General features: G+C 37.2%; 1 protein-coding gene across 1 annotated transcript in view; it reads left to right on the top strand.

The window, feature by feature from the left end:
• The window catches only part of TRH (thyrotropin releasing hormone), a 23,453-nt gene extending 923 nt beyond the window's left edge, over positions 1–22,530 (top strand). Inside the window, exons 2-3 of the mRNA XM_044078625.1 lie at positions 1,259–1,467; positions 16,473–22,530. Coding sequence (XP_043934560.1) covers positions 1,278–1,467; positions 16,473–17,119 — 837 coding nt within the window. The 5' untranslated portion in view covers positions 1,259–1,277 and the 3' untranslated portion in view covers positions 17,120–22,530. The remainder of the gene's footprint in view (positions 1–1,258; positions 1,468–16,472) is intronic.
• Positions 22,531–22,948: the final 418 nt, after the last annotated feature.

Below are 22,948 nucleotides of genomic sequence, written 5' to 3'. Positions count from 1 at the left end.
ATTATTGATTCACAAGGCAGAATTAATTAAAAAAATGTACCTGCCTAAAAGTCATTTATAGCAATGATCAAATAAAAACTAAGTCAAAAAGTTTCAGTAGTTTGTGAAGTCTTGGGTTAGACCAGAGCTTGAACACAAAAAAATGACAGTTAACCACAGGGCAAAAAGAGATACAAATATGTGAAATCTGGGCTGGTTATTACTTTAAGGAAATAGCTAGCATATTCCTTGGGTTAAACGTTTTGTTGTATTACTGTTGTGTTTCTCATTCTCTTCTTACATTAAAGAATCATAACTGGAGCAGCCTAATGCAGTGCATTATTGAGTTGTATTTGTTTCACTGATTTAATTTAGAGTACATAATATATTTGTTAGTTAGGCAAGCCCACTGGACACAGAGATTCTTTTCAGAGGTAAACTGGGAACAATAGTTGAATAAGTAACTTGTTTAATGTCACAAATTAGGGAAATAGAGGTGGTGGGAATCAAACCAAAAGCTGCTGCACAGGTTAAGGAGGTAGGAGAACTGTCTCAAGCATCTGTACCAGACTGTTGCATCTGGTATTAAAAAACATTAAATAACAGAATTAGCACCTCAATTAAAATGCATCTAAAGGGAAAAACATTTTATTTGCAATGAAATAAAAAATAAAAGGAGTTCATGCTGAGGTATTTTTAAGACACGTAGCTGTAGTAAAGTACAACAACCAAATATACAACCAGTAATGTAGTTTAAGGCTTAGAGCATGGCTAAGTACTGTAATAGGTTTAGTCATGGCAAAGAAAATGAAGTATCTTTTGTTTGTTTCTTGCACTTAAAATATTTCCTATCATTTCATAGATAATATATTAAAATGGTAAGTGAATATCATTGCAAACTAGTTCATAAATCTGTAGAACTCATTCAGTGTTAAGTTTATGGAGGCTAAGCATTTTCCAAAGACAGGTACAATATGGTTTCAAGATAAAGCTAAATTAAATCGTTCACTGCTCTTTTTTTTGCAGTAACTTTTATTCACACTTATTTGATTTGCCTGCTTGTTGCTTTGGTTAACTTGGGATAGGCAGAAGCCCCGACTGATTCCCATGCACCAATGCAGTTTCTTTCAGTTCCCTAAACTAAGCTTAGTTCAGTAATTGCATGCCAGTGCAGTCCTAGCAAAGGTATTGATAACTATAAATAAAGTAGTTATAACTACAGTTACGCTGCTCAGGCTTTTTACTGTGTGTCACTCTTCTCTCCCCTCTTGTCTGTAAGGTTGTGATACACCTACAAAATGACAGCTACCTGGCTTCTGCTTCTGCTTGTCACCCTTCACTTCACCAGCACGTCACTGATCATGGGACAGTATTTCCCTGAAGATGGAGAGAGTGAGAGAGTTCCCTTAGATGACATCCTTCAGCGAGCTGAAAACATTATCATCAGATCAATTCTGAGGAAGATAGAAGAGGATGAAGTCAATGAGGGTTGGTAATCCTTCTAAGACACTGTTTTTGATTTACTGGTTGCTTCTACATTACTGCCAAAGGAAACTGTATTATGAGTACACTGGTGTTATAGGAAAACATGTTGTGTTGCACACATAAACATGCAATAGATATGTTTCACTTATGTATCTGTAAACACAAGTGTGTTAGTAGTACATTAACTTAATATATCTGTTTTAGAAATACAAACACCACATATGGATATTTTTCCTATTGCTGCATATTCATGCAATGGCAGTTCAGGTACTGAACATGTACGCAGTGCATATATTTGTATCCTGTTCATCTTTATTACCTAAGCATGCATTTCATACATAATATGGGTTATATAGAGGCAGAACACATATAAAACATAAGCATATGTAAAAAGTGACACAAGTTGAAGTATTTACTCAATAGCTCTAACAAGCAGTCCAAACTTGAGAACACTTCAAGTACACAGACTAACATCATCAACTCATTCTTAAGTATTAATGGATTTTGTCTGCTATTTTAGTGTTCTCCACCAACATTCAACATGCCATCTTAAAAAAAAAAAAAAATATATATATATATATATATATATATATATATATATATATATGTATATCACAGCTGCGTATTCTCTTATAACTATCTCCCTTGTTCACCTCAAGTTCTGCAGGTTCCAGTCTTCTGACATCCTAGCTTTGATTAGGTCCAGACAATGCCTGCTTACAAGAATGGATTATTTAATTAATAATTTGTATCAGTTAAACAACAGACAGTGCTTTTAAAAGGAGATCAATCTGTGTAATGTTTCAGCATAATCATGTGATTATCACTAGGTGTTTATCATTTATGAGAAATTCAGGTGCTGTGGTAAACCAGACGGTTGCTGAAAAAAACGTTGCACGAGAAGATCAGAGTTACAGCTCACCCATGCATTCCTTCTTGATAATTGAAATTTGTAAAAAAAAAAAAAAAAAAACTCAAAATAAATTTATCCCACATAGCCTGTCTAGGGAAACGTATCTAGTCATATTATTTTATTACATTTGCTTTGCTCATTGATACAGATGAGAGAAATGATGCATGTAAAGGTTAGGGGCAAAACATGTCGTCTATGTCTCTTCTGGTTGGACTCGGACCTTAAAATATTCATTATTTAAGTTCTGTTCTACTCACAAGACTATATTGTTGCTTATAAGCAATTTCTTTAGAAAAAATACAAAAGCTGTTATTATTTCAGGAAATAACTTACACAATATAACAACTGTTTAGATGCCTTTTATTGGGAAGTTTAGATTTTAAATTTCTAAGAGGTGCTATTCGTCTTCTTACGATTTGTATCTTTCTGATACCTAAAGTCATTGCTGCTACTTTTATAAACAGCATTAAAGTGTGTGCATACCTCATATGTGTTTATATTTGGTGGTGTAGCCGTTAGCGTTGCTGCCTCACAGTGAGAGGTTCCCTGGTTCGATTCTCAGCTGGGGTGCCTTCTGTGCGGAGTCTGCATGTCCTCCCTGTGGTCGCATGGGTTTGCTCCGGTTTCCTCCCACATCTCAAAGACATGTAGTAGGTGGATTGGACACTCTAAATTGGCCCTAGGTGTGCATGTGTGCCTTCTGTTGAAGGTTGGAATCTGGGCTGGCAACTCAACACTGTAAAACTCCACTGCCAATCATGAGCGGACAGATGATCTGCTGTGGTGACCCCTAACCGGGAAAAGCCGAAAGAAGATTCTGCATGCAGAAACAATAAATATCTGAGTCATTATATACATTTAAAGATCTGCATAGTTAATTGAACAAATGCATATGAAACAAAGACTGATGGTATAAGGATAAACTGACCCATAAAATTTTCTCCATTTCCCTTCCTATGAGTAAGTTGCAGAAGCCACTTAATTTATCACACTCCATCTTTAAGTTTTGCCCATTTGATCATAAACCATCTTTAGGTGTTGGTGAGGAATATCACTTTAACTGTGTTGGAATATGACTTCATAAAACTGTTAAATGCAATATAAGGAATGCAATTATGTTGTCTGGATGTTTAACATGCCTATCACATAAACACTGCAAAACTGTTGCACTTAGAAGTCAAAAACTGAGATACAAACTGCTAGAAATAAAACCTTTTAGTTGGGAATGATTAATGTGATCAGGTTGGACTACAAAACAGTAAAAAAAAAACACTCTTCTAAACTGAACATCTACCTTACCAGGACCTAGTGACAGACCAGCTTGACCCATGAAATGTGATTATGCAATAGTCTCTAGTTCAGTCCACTCTAGAAAGGCAGGCAACTAGGCAGACATTCCTATCTCAAGTCCTAGTGCAGAATATCCTATTACATACTCTGGTTGCCCAAACTGTCATTTTCTTACTGCTCAGCAATATACAATTTTGCATTCTTGTTGATGCAAAAGATTAATTGATGTGGGAGGACAGAATCATTCCCATCCACCTGAAATCTCACGCTACACAGCATCCAGTGACTATCTAGCATAAAATGAAGCTTTCCTCCAGAAAGTCTATCTCCTATTGTATATACAGTCATATCTTCAAGGTGAGCACTTCCAGCCATGTACTTGTCATAATCAACAATATGCATTTCTGGTTTGAGAACCAGTGAATCATGTCTTTGATGCTGGCTTGTGAAACAGACAAATCTGTTTTTTTTATTTAATTATTAAATTGCTCATTACAACATTACTCTTGCGAATAGCTCTACACTCCAACGAGATACTTAGGTTTTCTTCATGCACTGCCCCCTCCGAAACCATTCTTCAAGAGAATTCATACTGTATTCTTTTAATCTGTCTCCTTATAAGGTCTATGAATCTGAGTGAATGCCATTCAGCCATCACTTTTCCACTGTTGCTATTCTCTGATTCTGGCTCACATCCTGAGTATATCCTTGAGGAGGTGACATCTGTATACAGTACTCTTGCAGGGTCTCAATGACTGTCTATATGAAAGAAAAAGTGATCCTGAGTACTACTGTCCGTCAGTGGTCAGTGTGATAGCTCACTTTCTTATTAATACTCCAGCTGGTTTCTCACTTGGCTGGCTTACATTTAATATATATATTTACTGTTAGCTGCTTTGCACTTTTGTTAGTGTTGCTGCGGCTTCTCATCCAGTCTCTTCTTGTTTTTTTTTCTGTGCATGGGATGTATTCATGTGTGTGTGTGTGTGTGTGTGTGTGCGTCTATATATATATATATATATATATATATATATATATATATATATATATAGAGAGAGAGAGAGAGAGAGAGATTTCTTTATGGGTGCCTTTCAGGTAATCAAATTGTGTGACCATCGCACAGGTAAAAGATGGCACATCTGATCGAAAATCAGATGATCAGATGTGGTGGCTTGTTTTCTGTGTGAGATCATGAACAGTGGGGCATGGGGACTTTGCCCTTTTCCCACTGTAGAGTGACCTTGGAATTGATATATATATATATATATATATATATATATATATATATATATATATATATATATATATATATAATTAGCAGAGGGTGTAGAAGATTTTCTTTCCTTTTTTTATTTCCAATGTTTTTTGGATCAACCACATTTTCTCAGTCTGGTATACTTTGATTATATGAGTATATGGCTAGGTGTCAAATACCGATATATATACACACATATATATATATATATATATATATATATATATATATATATGTATACATATATATATATATATATATATATATATATATATATATGTAGGTTTACTATCAAAATCCAGAAATGCACTTCTTCCAGTACAATAACACTGAATGCATGGTTTTAAACTTTTGTTAAACTGAAAGTAAATTTAGCGAAAGCTTAATACTGATATCTAGACAGCAAATGCAGTTCAACAGTCATTTTTTCCAAAACATCCCATACCAAAAATCATCTTTAACATGTTTCAAAATGTTGGCATTATTTGAGATCCATAGATATATAGATATAGATATAGATGCACACATACACACATGCATTAGTCAGCAATTCTATGACTTTCATTTGTGCTACTATATTTAACATTCTTCCTTCAAGCTTGTCAAGTCCATTATCATCTTTTATCGGCCTTCTGGAGCAATGCTTATTTTTATGTCGCTTGCAAAAATAAATCATTCTTCCAGACATTCTGCAATATGACAAAAAATAACATCAAACAATAATATGAGATCCAGTACATACACAAGGGTTATCCCAGTGCATCAATGATGAGTGCTTGATTGTTAGTGCATGTCTATACATGTGTGCATACCTCTCGACCTCTTAGCACAAGAAATCTGGACAAAGCCATAAATAACAGGGGGGACAAAGGCCCAAAAATGGGGAAAATTTTTAAATATTCTCAGTAAATGTAAAAAAGTTGCTGGAAGGACAGGTTTTGCATTAGTATGTATTTTCTGAAGAATATGAAGTCTGAAACTCAAATGCCTGTCATTATTTAATAACTTCAATTTTCAATTATTTTTATAAAAACACAAGTTTTATGAGGAACAGAATAAAAATACAAGGCAAAAATCTGGACATTCTGTGAAAATATGGACAGTTGAAAGGTATGCATGTGTGCACTTTTGCAGATAATATCACCAACTTATACTTAAACAGAAGCAACATAAAGGAAAAGATACTTTTATCATATGTCTTACTTTAGATAGTTTATTATACATCTGATGTAGTTTGCCCAGGAAAAATTGTACGTTTTTGATATATTTTAAAAATAACTTTCAGTCAAGCCACATTGTAAAATGCAGTTGATTTGTTTGTTCATTTGGTCATTCATTCACAATTCTCCCATTATCCAATGTAGGACTGTGGCTCGGAAGGAGAAGGTGTGGGACAGAACTCATCTAAGTACTCAGTGGGCCCAAGACAGAGAAACTAATCTTAGACAGGATACCACTCTATCAAAAATGAATACATTTATTTACACCTAGAGGCAGTTTAAAGGAGCACTGCTTTACCTGTGTCATGCTGTCAGAATGTGATAGGAAACCAGAGTGCTTTGTGGAATCTTCCGTGGGCATAAACTGGTTGCATATTTTGCAGAGAATGCATTCTAGCTGGAAATGAAACAGGGAGCAAGTACTGTGAAACAGTGGTAATCATTGCACCACTGTATTGTCCTGTATCTTCATTTATATGTTTTAATATTTGCCACTAAAGTGTTAATCTGTTTTCTGTTATTTTTTTTTTTCTTTCTGCACACGTTCTTTCACTCTTTCTTCATTCATAAATAATCACTTTGTTATTTTGTTAGATCCTGTGATGAAAACCATATGTATAAGTCATGTTTTTAAGAATGCATCAAGGTCAGTGTCTTCCTTTATGGTCATATGGGCAGTGGGTACATGTAAACAATAGAGATTACAGTTTATCAATTTTCACAGGAACGAATCTCACCAATGCACTATGTTACACACACAATGTGTAGTACAACAGTGGTGGGGTTATTATCAAATGTCCATAGTGTGATTGGAAAAATCTTGGCTTTCACATCTTTTTTTTCTCAGAGGAGGCATGCTCTTTAGTGGACCATGAACTAGGAGCATGGTACCAAATCTGTTTCAGCAATACTTAATTAAATCCTTAGCAGCATTTACCACAGTGACTATATTTCTAAACTTTTCTTACAGAACTAGCAAAGCAGCTAAAGTTGCACTCTTTAAGAAGTGCATTTAATTATTATAAAGGAAGAGGGCTGCCTCAACACCCTTATCTGCACATATTAAAATGAGGTAACCATAGAAGTTTTAGACAAAAGCGGGAGAATAAAACTTTGTAAAAGACAATAAAAAGATTATGCTGATCTCCTTAAAATGTCTCTTCTTTTACTACATTTAAAAGTGCAGAGTGGATCATGGTCCATTCTTTCTCTGAAAGGGTTTTATGCAGGACTGTTATAACATCCTGCAGAAGTCTTTATGTAATAAATGTACAAAACTTGAAGTTAACTAATAAAAAAACTCAATATCTCATCAGTGTTTTAGAAACCAATTAGCTTATTATTCTGTCATGCTGATCTAGTCTTTCATCCATTCTGACAACTGAGCTGTTGGAATCTGAATGTTTGTCTATAGGAATCCTTCTGTCACCACTGCTTCACCTTCTATTTGCTCTTATCTCCTGTTCTGCAAAGGATAAATAAATAAATAAATATTTCTTTAACCTGTGCAAATTTCATCTTCCTTTTCTAGATTACAATGGACAACACTTATTTTTCTACCTTCTATGAGAAAATTCATAAAATTCCAGACTATGTACCTGACAATCATGCCATTTTATGACTTTTTACATTTATTTTTGCTCACAAGACTCATTCATCATAACTTGTATTTCTTCATAAGGCTGTCTTGCTTTATTCTGTCTTGCATTAATGGAATCTGTTTGACTTTACTTGTCTATAGGTACACTAAAATTTACAGTGGAATTACAGTAATGAATGGAAATAATTTGCACAGTGATATGTTATGATAATGGAATTAATTTTTAATCATAAACCAGCATCTTCGGTTATAATATGGAATGAGCTTATGATTGGCATCTATTTGTGCAACACTTGTTCATTGCAATGGTCATCATGCTCATTATGTAAGATTGTCCATGTACACTGGTCTGGGAGTGAGTTTGGAAAAAAGTGTTTGGGCTTGCAAAACTGACAGTAACTGCTACAACCTTTATGTTTCTTAAAACAGCCACACTGAATAGGTAAAAATGATTAATTCCATTTGAAATTGTGGTTGGAACAGCCCAGAAAAATGGGGGGGGGGGGGTTGTGATTTGCTGTTGCAGAAAATGAAGATCCTTGCAAGAACCGAGCTTTACGTTCAACTGCTATCAGAAGATACAGCAAAGGCATACAACTGGACAATGCAATGTCACACAGGTATGTATAAGTCAGCAAATGTCAAATAGCTCCCTGTAATTGGCAGAGGAAAATGTCTTCTCAGCTGTCTGTTATTCAGATAACTTTACCAGGACACTCCACCCCAACTGTCCTTTAGACTCATTGTAAATGACACCTTTCACAAACTCAGAAACCATTCCTCCTCAGGCCCAGTTTTTTAACCCCCACAAAACTAAACTCTGGTCTGCTTATGAGCAATCACTTTGAGTTAGTTCTTATGATGCCTTAGGCTCGGACATGAGGAACTATGTGTGACTACTAAATTGGTCTAATATACTGTGTGGATGTAACCAGCCTGGGACTCAGGTTAAAACCATAAACTCTGCTCTCAGTATGCCAGGCCAGTCCTAGAGACCATATCCAATACATCACACTAAAGGGGTTCTTGTCCCAGCAGAATGGTGATGGTAATGAACTATATGAGTTTGGCAACAGGACTGAAGGATAATTTTAGGTGGTGTACATTACTGAGCTTTGTCTGCACTGAAAATAATATACTGACATAAAAAATAATAGTTCTCATTCTACCTTCATTGCCATCACTCTTTCCTCTTCTTAGAACAGTAGCTTAGGTGAACCCCCAGTCCTCTTACATGTGTGGCTGGCACAGCAGTGCAGAGGTTAGCATTGTCCCATCACAGCAACAGGTTCTCCGGTTCACTACTTCATTTTGATGCCGTCTGTGAGGAGTCTGTATGTCCTACCTGTGTTTGCATGGGTTTTCTCCAGGTGCCCCAGTTTCCTTCCACAATCTACAGACATGCGTACGGAGCATTTCTCCCTGGGTCTCCACTGAAAATGGGCTCTGTCCCAGTTGGACTTTCCTGGTAAACAAATAATAAATAAATACATATGCTGAGTCTTCTACAATGATGATATTAACTCTTCTGGAACACTATTAGCATAAATACACTCCCCTGTATTTTTCGTAACTATCTTTTGATACCTCGAGGATACTTTAAACCAGTAAAGGTCGTACTCTATCTTCTTGACCCCATTACTTCAGTCATCTCTCTAGAGGGCTACAACTGGAAATCTGCAGAATGATTAAATCCAAATATGGGGGAATATATGCAACGACTGAAGTCAGAATATCCCTCTTTGCCCAAAGTACAGTGATCTCAGACTTGGTACAGGTAAGTAACAGGGGAGTGGGGGCACAGGTGGGTTTGCCCACGGCAAAAATGCTTTGCCGATATAACAGCAGTTTTTTAAATTTGCTGCTTTCTCTTTGACTCACAGTTTGTTATTGGACATTCATGTCTCAGTTGTGCATATTAGATAGGGAACCTATATCTCAATGTGGAGTAAAAATCTTACCACCCAGCAGTAAACTTCCAGCCTCCTTCTTCCACCAGAGTCATTCTCTATCTTTGAAATGTATAGTGTGCTCCTTTGTTAATTACAAGCACTGGCTTCTATTTCATTGATTACTTACTCCTGGATCCCATCTCCCTGATACTACATGTTCCAGCACATGTTTAGTGCCATGATACACATGGGACAAGAATGCAGTTTAAGTACTGTGTTCACCTTTATTGGGTGTTTTTCCTTTTCCAATGGCTCTGCATCCAAGAAGTTTGTATATTTAAGTAAAAGGTATGGGGGAATGAAGTTCTCTACATGAATGGGGGTGCAAAGAGGATCATATCCCCTTGAAAAGACCCCCCCCCAAAAAAACATGATTTACCTTTGTGCATTCCTGATTCTAGGACTTAACTTTTCAATTATCTATGATAAAATAGTTTGTATTACCAGCTGTGCATATATTTCTTCATAGTGGATTCACGATTCTTTGCTGTTTGGTACTCTGCCTCATACGATGATTACAGTCCACAGCCTAATTTTCAATTATATGCTCTCTCTATCTTTCTACAATATTTATTTAATGTTGATTGCTGTGTGTTTAATTATCTTTCTAAGTAAATAAGCTTGGTTGTATTTAACTTCTCATTTGTTTTGTTTTTTGTTTATTTTACAGCTAAGTGAACTAGGCCACTGGGGCCCCTTTTTAGTCATGACCTCATCAGCATATTTACATCACTAACATATAACAGCATCAGGATTATTTTGCAGCATATAGCATTATAATAGTAAGCATATACATAACACCCCAAGATGATTCCCCGTAGAAATCACTCTGACCTTAGAGCTAACTATTTAGAGAAATTACAGTTTAAGAAAAATATCGGTATGTAACACTTCTTTTACATGTGCATTTCATTTTAAAGGGGTAACTTGAGCATATCTCATAAGAACCTGGAATTGTTAGTTCTTTGATGGTGATGGGAAAACAGCTCCCTATTTTGCAGATAGAAAGTTTTGAATATATATGTTAATGAATTTTGTAGTGTTTCAACTGATTTTAAAATCAATAAATTCTTATTAATTGTTTTTTTAATTGGTTTGGATGTCAGAGTTATATGGAAAATTTACAAAGATCAAGACTGATAAGCATATACATCAAGACAGAAGCTTAAAATAAACACTATCTGACAGACAATAGGCATAGATGAAAAGAGCAATTTAGGCAATCCAGGGCTTCACTGGCACTCAAGTTAGACTACCCAGATATTGCTTAATAAAACATAGCAAAAGGGTATTGAGAAGGGATGATTTTTTCCAACATTGCATTTTATTATATATTTCTAAGTTTATGTCTGGGAGTATTTGAAGAAAGTGGAACTTTAGTTGTACAAGCTGGCCATGTAAGCAGCATGCACAGAAATACCTTTACTTTTTTTGACAGAAACGTGTTGCTCAATTGCAGTAATGAAAGTACAGTCAGAGCGGGTACAGTGCTGTTGTTTATCAGATTACATATGACACTCCCATGGATTGATTCACTCAGTAATGAAGCAGATGCTATGTTGTTCAGTAATAAAAAAGCCACTTCCTGAAAAGAGTGACTAACACGTCAACTTAGTAAGTCAATGGGTACATATGCCTGAATAATTCTGATGACATACATGTGGAAGCATTCTTCAACTGGAGATGAAGTACACCCACAGTCTAACTGGGATTTTGTTTGCCTGGTTAGTAGAAGCTAAATGACCTAGAGGCATATAGAATGACTTTTGTTTAGTTTAGTTTAATTTTGTTTTGACTCCATTAAGATGTTTGCATGGTTAAATTAGATAAGGTTTGAAAGTACAGATATGTTTATTGTAGTTTAAACTCTTGATATTTCTATTCTGGGGGAAATCCCATAGGTGTGTGTGTGTGTGTGTGTGTGTGTGTGTGTGTGTGTGTGTGTGTGTGTGTGTGTGTGTGTGTGTGCGTGTGTGTGTGTGTGTGTGTGTGCATTAGCAAATTTTTATGTTGGACATGCCTGTTGTATGAATTTAATGTGTGATGATAGATGCTAACGTATACGTAGAGTCATGTTACCACCATTTTTGTGTTAGTTCGGCCAATAGTGAATTATTGGCATCCCAAAATATACCTGCTACAAATCTCCCAACAGTTCATAAACACATCTGGTGATTTAGTTCTTGCACATGGCACTGTAATTTACAGGATGGAGGCACACTGAAGAATAATGTGCTTGAAGAAATTGTCTCAAAACCCACCATATGCAAACCCACTGATCCCAAAGAATTAACTAAAACCTTACTGAATGAAGTGAATGCTAAGCAGAACTGTTATCAACAGTTTATGTGGCAAGCCCACTGCATCCCATATGTAGGAGACATAGCCCCTCGCTTCCCTTACTTTAATGTATTAGGATCATGGTTTCATAATGCCAGGTTAAACGGTAACATTCAGTACAAGTGAAAACAGTAGCCATATGAGCTGTGCTGCTAGAACCAATTCAGGTAGTAGAAATATGGTATGGGAAAGGCAAGAATGGGGAACCAGGACTGATGATACAATGGTTGAACAGTTAACCACATATAGGATACCTATTGTGGGACCTGGCACATTCTTTTCCTGATCCCCACATCCAAAATAACAATTATGGCTGCATATTTAAATAGGATACACACTGCCCTGACTCTGTTTGTCCCTGCCTTACTGTATCTTACGTAACAGTACTACAAATGTTTACCTTATCTTACCTTCTAGAATTACAAAAGCCATACATTGTATTAAAATAATAAAAACTTTGTGAGTCTAATTTTCTTTCCCTGTTACGAACAAATCAATATCCACTACCTGTTGAAATACATTTATGTTGGTCCAGTGGTAAGTAAGCCTTGAATCATCTGACTTCACCTTATTCTGACAGACAAAAAGACATACCCTCCTAAGTGATTCCAGAAATGGTAGTTTTAATAGATCTCCAAATACCTGCATATCCAGCTGCTAACTTGAAAACCCAGTGTGTGTGTGTGTGTGTGTGTGTGTGTGTGTGTGTGTGTGTGTGTGTGTGTGTGTGTGTGTGTGTGTGTGTGTGTGTGTGTGTGTGTGTGTGTGAGTGAGTGTTTGCACGCCTTATCCAGTTATAGCAAAAGAACACACTTTGCCTCATGCTCTGGAGGGCTTCCTATTAGATCTACAGACTTTGCTGAAGACTTGCTGAGAATAAGCTTTTGAGTGATGAACCTCATTATGGTTTACTTTTCACAACAGTATCCTATGGAGGAGTCCTACTGTAAGGGTCTCTATGAAACCTTGCAAATCAGCAAGTACTGTGCAACATCACTGAACATTTTAATTAGCCTATCCCTAATTATTATTTTTTGAATATTTCCTTTGCCATTTCACTTATACATGATACTATTTATGATAGTGATGAATTTCATGTGAATGACTGTTTCCAAATTTAGTAATCCAAACCTTTTTTCATGGCATATTATGCAAGCAAAGAAGGGTGGCACAAGCAAAGATTAATATTACTAGCAAAGCCTTGAATGTGGTCCAGCTAACCAAGGTTCAAGTACTGGTCTGAGTGCTGGAAGACCTGGCTGGAGTTGTATCAACTTAAGTGAGTGCAACAAGCACACTTCACACTGATTCAGTCCTCCTGCTGCACAAGGACTATCTGAGTGTATACCAAGAAGTATACCCAGTTTGGCTTTGTTAAGGGCAGATCCTGCCTCTTAAACCTGGTCAATTTCTTTGAAACAGTCACCAAGGCCATTGATGAGGGGAAGGTGGTCCACACAGCCTACCTGGACCTCGCAAAAGCCTTCGATACAATACCCCACTCGGGCATTATAGATAAGCTCACCAGCTTAAATATAAACCCCTATGTCACTAGATGGGTTGCAAACTGGCTCAAGGACAGAACCCACATGGTTAGAATTGCTGGAGCCATGTCAGACTCCAAACCAGTTACAAGTGGCGCCCCACAAGGCTCAGTCCTGGGACCTCTCTTGTTCAGTATATATTTCTTGGAGGTACAGGCCAACACGGAAGGACTGTGGCTGACCAAGTTCGCAGATGACTGTAAACTGGGCGCTATAATCGACTCTCCAGCCGACACAAGCATCCTCCAAAAGGGCCTCATAGAAACAGACAACTGGTGCCAGAGCCATGGCCTCAAGCTAAACACCAAAAAGTGTATAGTCATCCCCTTTGGTAAAAACAAAGTGCCCACAAATTGCCACATAGGTGATAATCCATTAAGTACAGAAGAAGTAATTAGGGACCTGGGGACCCAAGTTGATAGCAATCTCTCATTTGACAACCACGTGGCCAAAGTGGTTAGTAAAACATTTTATATAGCCCACCTAATCATGAAGGGATTCACATCTAGATCAAGGGAGGTCATCGTGCCTCTTTACTCATCCCTCATCAGGCCCATAATTGAGTACAATGCCCCTTTTGGGATGTACCTTACCAGACACCTGCAGCAACTGGAAAGACCCCAAAAGTACCTCACCAAGAGGATCAAAGGGCTCAAACAGATGCCATATGCTGCCCAGTTAAAGAAACTCCAGCTCTACTCAGTGGCATACCACCTGCTCAGAGGCAATCTGTGCCTGATGTATAAAGCCATGTCCAACCCGGAATTAATGGACATGCTGCACCTCAGAAAATCCAAATCCCATCGAGCTATGCGCTCGAGAGACTTGAACCTCAGCACTGAAATAAATAGGACATGCTGGAGGGACAGATTCATAACCCAGAGGCTCCCTTCACTCTGGAATAAAATCCCAGTCCAGGTTAGGCAGAGTCCCTCACTGACTCTCTTCAAGAGGAATCTTGATGAGTGGATGGGAGATCATAGGTTTACCCCGGGTATCACTTCTGTGTCACTGTTAGACAGAGGCACAGTATACAAACCTCGAAAAAGGGCATAGCAAAATTAATTTAAAATGGGTGGCGAAAGCCAAACTCACTCTGGCTAGGCTTATAAATGCCCTAGAACAGATAGCCTAGTATGAAGCTATGAACCTATGAACCTATACAACATTTACACAAAACATGAGATGCAAGCCTAGTAAAACAGTGCTTTGTGGAGCTATGCTGTGATGCCAAAGTATGCATTCACCCATGGCTTGTAACAGCAGGCCTTTGCACCACATCTGCTTTCCAACAGGTGGATGGCCCAGAAACAGAACAACAGTTGTAATCAGTGGATCCTGGGTGTCCCTACTAATATCCGTCAATATAATGTAAGGTGATGAGACTCAATGGTCAGAGGTGGAAGAGCACCAAATATAGTGATATGGTTTGATACTCACCTAGCCTTGTATTATGCCTTATAAAAACATCCCAATAAACTGCAGCAGTTTTTTGGGTTAAGCTCACGTTATTTCAATTACATGCATCTTTGTAATGCTCATTTAATAGATTTAGTAGTCCATGTGGCTCACTCAGTTATTAAGTTATAATTTCTTCATATCTGTTGTTGCTTTCCAATCTATTTTATAGGTAAGTGGACAGGGCCTACTAGTCCTTTTCAGACACAATAACTTACAGTAGAACAATAGGAAAATGAGCCAACAAATTAAAAAGTACACGTGCAGTAACAGTTATGCAAATAAATACTTCCATTTATAGCTGGTTCTTGTTCCATCTTTCATCTTGGTGGAAGTAAAACCATGGAGCAAGGTATTCTACCTGAATATCATACAACTTTACCTGTAGCCAAGCACTGCCACTTTGACAGTGATAAACAAGTGATGCCTTTATATGGAGAGAGGGGGGGGCAGTATTTTTAGTGGTTGATGCTCACAGATTTGAGTGACACTGAGCTCCAGTTTTTATGCCAAAAAGTAAGAAAGCTATCCTGCTGCATGTAAGGCACAGTTTAGGTTCTCATAACTTAATGAAGAAGAGACCAAAGAGTGCAAATGCTAGGAACAAGTTTTATAATGGAGTGTTCTATGAAGTAGTAGGCAAAGGCTCAGATACATTAGTAGAGATATAAATATTTCTAGAAGATTTGCAATGATGTGGATAGGCAGACAATTTCTTCTATGCAAAGTAATGCAGACAGTGTCTCTTTTCTACAAATAGGTCAAACACCAATGGACTTCTGTGAGTAGATTTGTAATTAAATATTGTACTTTGTTCAGGATGTGGATTTCTGCACAATGTATTTTCTTATCTTTCAAACTGCAGATAAAGCTGATAACAATCGATAACCTGGTAGAGATTTTTATGTTGTGTGTTATTTTGTGCTGGACGGAAATGTTCAGGTAAAGTACTTTAGAAAATGGAAGCATTACTTACATAAGTAGCTATATATCAGTGTAAGTGTTTTAACAACTAGCTTGTTTGCCTTTGATACTGGAAGACCATAAAGTTATGGATTTTATTCCCACTCCATGTGATTGGATTGCTGTCGTGTTAATGCAGCATTAGGGTGTACTGTACTCTTGAGTGTGTTTTCTTTCTGATGAGATGTTGAACCAAGGTTCCATTTGCTTGCATTGGTAGTAGCTCAGGTGGTTGCAAAAAAATACCATTGGAACCTATTGAAAAGACTAGGGGCACGTTCCCTGATGCCATAGTCAAATTGCCTTAGTAGTATAAATACTACCTTGGGTCTCCCCTGGAAAAAAAAGGTCACTTACCTGGTCAGCAAAGAATAAATAAAATTAGAAAAATGTATTTAGGAAATGTAATAACCGCAAGTGAATGTTTAAGAAAGTTTCATACATTTAATATTTTCCCTTTTTGTTGCATGCAGATCCAGGCACTGCTCAGGGAGAGTGGTTGTCCAAGCGGCAACATCCTGGCAAGAGATTCCAAGAAGATCTAGAAAAAAGACAGCATCCAGGAAAAAGAGATGATGGTGAAGCAATGGATTACCTGGAGGCTCAGAAAAGACAACACCCTGGGAAAAGAGATGAAGATGATGTGTATCTTGATGCTGAAAAGAGACAGCACCCAGGGAAAAGAGACGATGACAATGACTCTGAAAGTTATGCAGATATACAGAAGAGGCCACTTCTTTCCAGACGACCTATCTGGGGCCAGTACAGTGACAACACTGGCACTCAGCTGGCACACCTAAATGAGATATCAAAGAGGCAACATCCAGGAAAACGATACTTGCTGTATAACAAACGACAGCACCCTGGTAAAAGGAGCTGGGAGGAAGAACAGGACCAGTTGCAAGATCTAGAAAAGCGCCAACACCCAGGCAAGAGATACATCGACTCTGACAGTTTGGACTATAACTCTCCTTGTGACATTCAGGACCCAGTTAACTGCAGCAAAGCGGGGCTCTTATTAGAGGTGCTAGATAAGGTCAATAAAGGGAGGGCAGATGAAAAACGACAACATCCAGGAAGGCGATTTTTATGGGAAGGAGATATGGGTGATGAAGAATAGAACCCCCTTGCAAATCAGCTATTACTGTAAAATGCACCATTACTTTATTATGAGTTCTCTGTAAGACCACTTAAAGTTTTATTTCTCTGCTGCCATCTACCATTAGGCACACAGTTTTGTACAAAAAGCTGACACAAGCATTTCTAGGTCTGACAGAGTATTGCTTATAACAACAGTAAATAGAGCAAGGCAGAAAATTATATGAAAAACTCAATTCTTGTCTAAGAAAATATTCTGTTGGAAACATTGCTTTTCAAATATGGATGGGTCATACATAGTCACCCTGAATATATCACTAAATAATTAATAGAATGCTTATAGGTGCAATTGCCTTTGAATGAAAAACAAAAGAAACTACCCCAACTGTCAAAATACATGGATGTTGTGTCTTGCAGTCTTGTACAGTGACTTAACTTTTTTCTTCATATTGCATAAAAATGTTATTAAGACTGCCTCAGCAATTTGAAATGCAGAGACTAGAAAATGAAGCAGTGCATAGGAAATGCTACCTTCCTTCAAAATCCAGCTTAAGCTTTATCAATAAAAACATTAATGGTCATACTAATTCTATATCACTAGTGGTTCCAGATGATTTCATAATACATTCTTTTATGGTGTGCTTTCTCCTGATTTTGTACTGTTTCTGTAGCTTACGTGAACAGAATCATAAGCATGCATTCCCTCTCACTGCCACTGAGAAAGTAAAGTAATTGATTTGCAAATGCTAAATTCTGACCGAAAGAAAATTTTCCACCCAATAAATTAGAAGCTATATGGACTTGTAAACTCTTTGTAATGACTGGTACCTTTCCCTATAAGAACATAAAATGTTTCTGTCTTCCAAATAAAATGAACACTGAGAAGCATGTACTATACAATGGCAAGTATACATAGTGAGGTATTGCAGTCACTGGTAAAAAGCAACACTAATAACCGCAATCAAGAGGAAGGTGTCTAAATATTTACAAACTATGGTTCATGTAACATACACTTGAATGGTAAATTAAATTGTCTTAATCTGTTGAGTTAAAAGTTAGGAAGCACTAATGCACCCACCTGATGACACAGCACTTCTTCAATTAATCAGAGATTTCCATACTACTGTTGAGTGTGCAGCACTCATTTCAAGTGTTGAAATAAAAATGCTTGCCCATTTACTGTTGCTAAACAATGCTGAGAAAATAGAAAATTTAGCAAAACAATGCTATGTACCAAAATGTATTTGGCCATCTTGAATTATGATTATATTTCAGGTCAAATTCCAAAGGCATGGGTCAATGTTGCAGATCTTGTCTGCCAGGACAGAGTCACTGCCTCTGGCTGTCCAAGAGCAAGCACCATAACCAGTTAATGTATTCACGAGGGGATGAGTTACATAGTGTACAGCAGGAGGAGTTACACTGTGAAACTCTTGGTGAGTAATGGATGATATTCTCATATAGAAAAGTGGAATATTAGCTGAGAAATCATCACTGCCATAAACTATCTACATTAAGCTATTCTGTAACAGGCAAGTAAAATGAACCAAAGTATGTACTCAGACGATAAGTATATCCACTTAAAATACAGAAGTGTAACAGCAATGGAGCTAAGAAAACCAGGGGCCAAATCAAGCAACATATAACGGGACAGTAGCTTATGGGAAAGTGTAGGCGGCAGGTTTCATCCTTTACATTTATAAACAGTATATAGGATATGATATAGTATCAGGGAAGTTAGATGGTAAATTGCATTACACTGTATGAAAGGGCAACAGCTGTTATATCTAAATTACATGGGACATAGGCCAAGAATGATCTGATATGCATTTACTGTAAACAATCCCAAAATGTAATAACAATGCCACCAGCTCACTGTTGCTCTGTTACTCCATATGTGCGATATCCTTGATATTCTGCCATACTGAACACTAGCATTGTTGTGGCTGACTACAACATCCCCTCCCTTACATAAGGCATTCTTCACAGCATTCTTTTATTATTTGTCTGATCCACCAGTTTTCACATGCTCTTTGAATCATAGCAACACATATATATTTTTTAGGGGGAGAGTAAGTGTAACAAATATGACTATCCATTAGGTCATACCTGCTTCCTAGTTTGCATATGTAGCATTGAGAATTGCATAAGCCTTCATTTGCAAACAAGACCATACTATGTTCACTTACAAAGTCAGAGCACTGCCATTCCTGAGTGTTAGAAAACATTGAAATCTGGTACTTAATCCAGTGAACCCTTATCTTTATAATGATCATATTCTAATTTGGCACCAAAAGCTGAATATGTGTAGATGCCTGGTCAATATTCTGTATATTATTAAAATTAATGATGCCAGAGTATTACAAATGGGGTCTATATTATTTCACTGAAAGTTATTTAAAGCAAACACCTTTCTGTTGAACCCTATTCAGCAAAAATCACTTTTGCAATTTGCTGAATTTACCAAGGGCAAGGAAGTAGTTGGCCAACTATACAACTTTGCCCTTTTCCCCACTGTAGTGCAGTTTCAGCATTGGTATATATAGTTAGGGGATATGGGAGTGCAGCCCCCCCACATCTTGGGGTGTGGGGTCAAAACACCCCACTTGGATGGGTTTGGTTTAGTTAGTTGTGGCTTCCATTGTGCTGCAGGGCAATTGTTTTCTTGCCCTTGGAAAATTCAGTGAATCACGGAAGTGATTTTTACTGAATGGGGGTCGATGGAAAGGTGTTTCCTAAAAATAACTTTTGGTGACCTAATACAGATCCTTACAAATGTACAATAACTTGTAGTGTAAGTGTAATGGTTTGACATTCTTGGAGGTATCATTAGAGACTGTGGCTTAAAATTATGGCCAGGCTAGTTCTCTGAGTGGGTTTGGGAAAACATCTCCACCTTAAGGGTGGGAGCTTTAAAGGCTTCTAGACAACTTATAACATGTTTTGACATATAAATAAAAGTATCAGTATGTAAGGGGATGGGGTCAGCACCACAAGGTGTCATTAGCTACCCTGAGTGCTTACAGTGGTTGTCCAGTTCTCAGCCTGATGCATCCTTCACTTTGCCAGAACAGGCTATTGACTCTGTCTCACAGGGCTGTAGGGTTACAATTGGATTAGAGACTTATTCATTGGAGGAAGTTCAGGCCCATAGATAGACAATGTGCCACCACAGACACAGAACTTGACTAATAACACACCCTAGAGTTGTTAAAAAAGGATAATCTTAACCAAACCACATTTCTGGAATACCAAAGGTTAATTAAGTGAGTACTGCAAAGATCCTCCAACATAATTCTGTTCATACTGTCAAAACACAGATTTCTATGCTCACATTCTCAGCTTTCCAAGAACTCATAACAAAGTCCATCAGCCCAGTATAAACAGCAAATACGTGAACATGTGCACACAAGCAAACGAGCGTGCGTGCACACACACACACACACACACACACACACACACTCACACACACACACACACACACACGCGCATGTACCAACGTGCACACGTGCACAGACACACATGCGCACTCGCGCACACACACTCTCACACACACGATTAGATGTAGTATCAGTACCTGTTATGCACAGTGAGTATCTACATGTTTGACTGACATCTCTGCATGTCTTATACAGTGTGGCAAAATGATGAGACAAGTGTTTCTGCAACAGTTTAGTGACTCTGCTTTGTCACACTAGTAACTATTATTCTGCAGTCAGCTGCACTTACCAAAGAAAAACAGATAGATTATCCCACAGCTTATGAAACTATTGTAAGCTGGACCCATATTTGGAAATACTAGTGATGTGTATCAGGGTTTGGGGGCTGTGCCTGTGCAATTCTCATGGCCCTCTAACAGGACTTTGTGTCCTAAAGCTGTAACTAGTAGTTATGAGAGATATAAAATATAAATCCGCATTACCTTTCGGAAAGTCTGTTAGGATTTATAAAAGAAATAAAAATTCAAACAATATACAAATCACAGACAACAAATAATTTCTTATAAATTATAGGATAATAATTATAGAGCTTTGCCACTATTTGGGAAGACATCTGGGCACTGCTTGCACTCATATTATTTATTTTATTCATTTGTTAAGACCACTGGACGTAGGCGCCCTTTTTAGAGAGCAACTTTGAAGTACTGTCTAGTTAAGTGTCTTGGTCTGAGTCACACATCAGACAAATGGAAGGAATTTATCCTTGTATCTTGGGTACAGGAATAAGCTAGTTAACATCTCAGAGTCATAATCTGATCAGACTGAAGCTATTTTCCCTTTTGTTCCTCATCTAACTTGCTTTTACTGACTGAGTTATGCCCACTAGCCTTGTGATCTATTTTCATGGGAGAGCCAAAGTGGTAATTTTAAAGATGTTTGCAGTTTTGTTAATTACAATAGCATGGATGCAAGCTCATAACTGTCTAGACATTGTTTTGTTTGCTGCATTGTCATACATACTACCATAATTTGATTATTATGAGTGCTAAGTAATCTTCAAGGATGAATATCAGCAGCATCATTAACAGAACTCCTGTGTATGAAGCAGTCACAAAGCCGAGGGACATATCACTATGACCCTGTTTGCATTCTATGTTCAACAGGGCTCTGCGATTAAAAAACAAGCTATAAATCATTTTGCATAAATATTATTTTTTTAGTGTAGTTCAAACATCGGTAAGAGCTATTAAAGAACAGGATGAATGCAATTTGAAAAATATAATATAGGAAATAAAGCAATTATTTCCATTTCTTTCTTTAGCTCTACATTGCAAATAAGAAGTGCTCTAGCCTTCAGATACTGCATTGATGTAAAAGATGTCAGTAAAAGACTAAGACCAGTAAACAATACGCACTTAAAGAACAGATACTGGAAAAGCATTGTGAAACCTTGGTAAATGTGTTCCATCATGACTTTAAACTGATTAATTCTTCATAGTTGCTCAGTTTTCTTTCAGGGGTATACCTTGTGTCCAGGATTCTTTCTTTTACTTTAATTCTAAACAGAGCTTCCATAAAGAAATGTGCTACTCTCTGCCTAGTTATTTATATAATGCAAAAGAAATATCTTTACTTTGTGTGGTCTTCAGATATATGTATAAATGTATACATATATGAAAGTGGTTTAGCAGAACTACATATATACATACATGCATATCCCCTGCTTTGGATGTCGTACTCTACAATTGTAAATTTTACTTACAGTGTGTAAAAATTTCAAGTGTTTTCCTGAACAAAGAAATGGCTATCCAAATTATTTTTTTATGCAAGACCCAATTAGTGACAGTGGATTGATGTTGACTGTGTAAATAAGTATTTTAATACTGAAATAAACACTGCTGTGTAAATAGTGAAAGACTCCCTCTGGGATTCTGCGTGTGTATTATACAAAATTAAATGCATCCAAAATAAACCTGCAAGCATCTTGTTAAGAGCACTGCTTATTGAGATTTATTCATTTTATTATGATTCCTGCAGCTTTGTAGTTTCAAACCATTTCCGGGCTTGCTTTTGCACACTGATCTGCTCAATGAACCAGATGCTCTTTATCAAATATCTCACTATACTGGTGCAGAAAACTGTGATATTGGGTCAATTATATAGATATATTGCTTTTTGGTCAGCATTTCCCTGCATATTAAAAGCCAGCGAATTTCAGCTACCAGAAATGACATTAAATAATAACAGTTCCAGTAAAATTATACCAGAATGGGCAATGCATATTACGGAATTCTGAGAAACAGGTGCCAGAGAAAAAAGTCATCAGAAACATATGGCAGAACCAGTAGAACCCTACTAAAGAAAGATGTTATAATACTGCACATTATGCACAACCTGTAGTGCAGATTTAT

The sequence above is a fragment of the Protopterus annectens genome, chromosome 7.part1 (assembly GCF_019279795.1).
Source record: "Protopterus annectens isolate FY-2018-M chromosome 7.part1, PAN1.0, whole genome shotgun sequence".
NCBI lineage: Eukaryota > Metazoa > Chordata > Ceratodontiformes > Protopteridae > Protopterus > Protopterus annectens.
The sequence above is the reverse complement of the archived record's forward strand: the minus strand, read 5'-3'. Positions and strand labels throughout refer to the sequence as shown.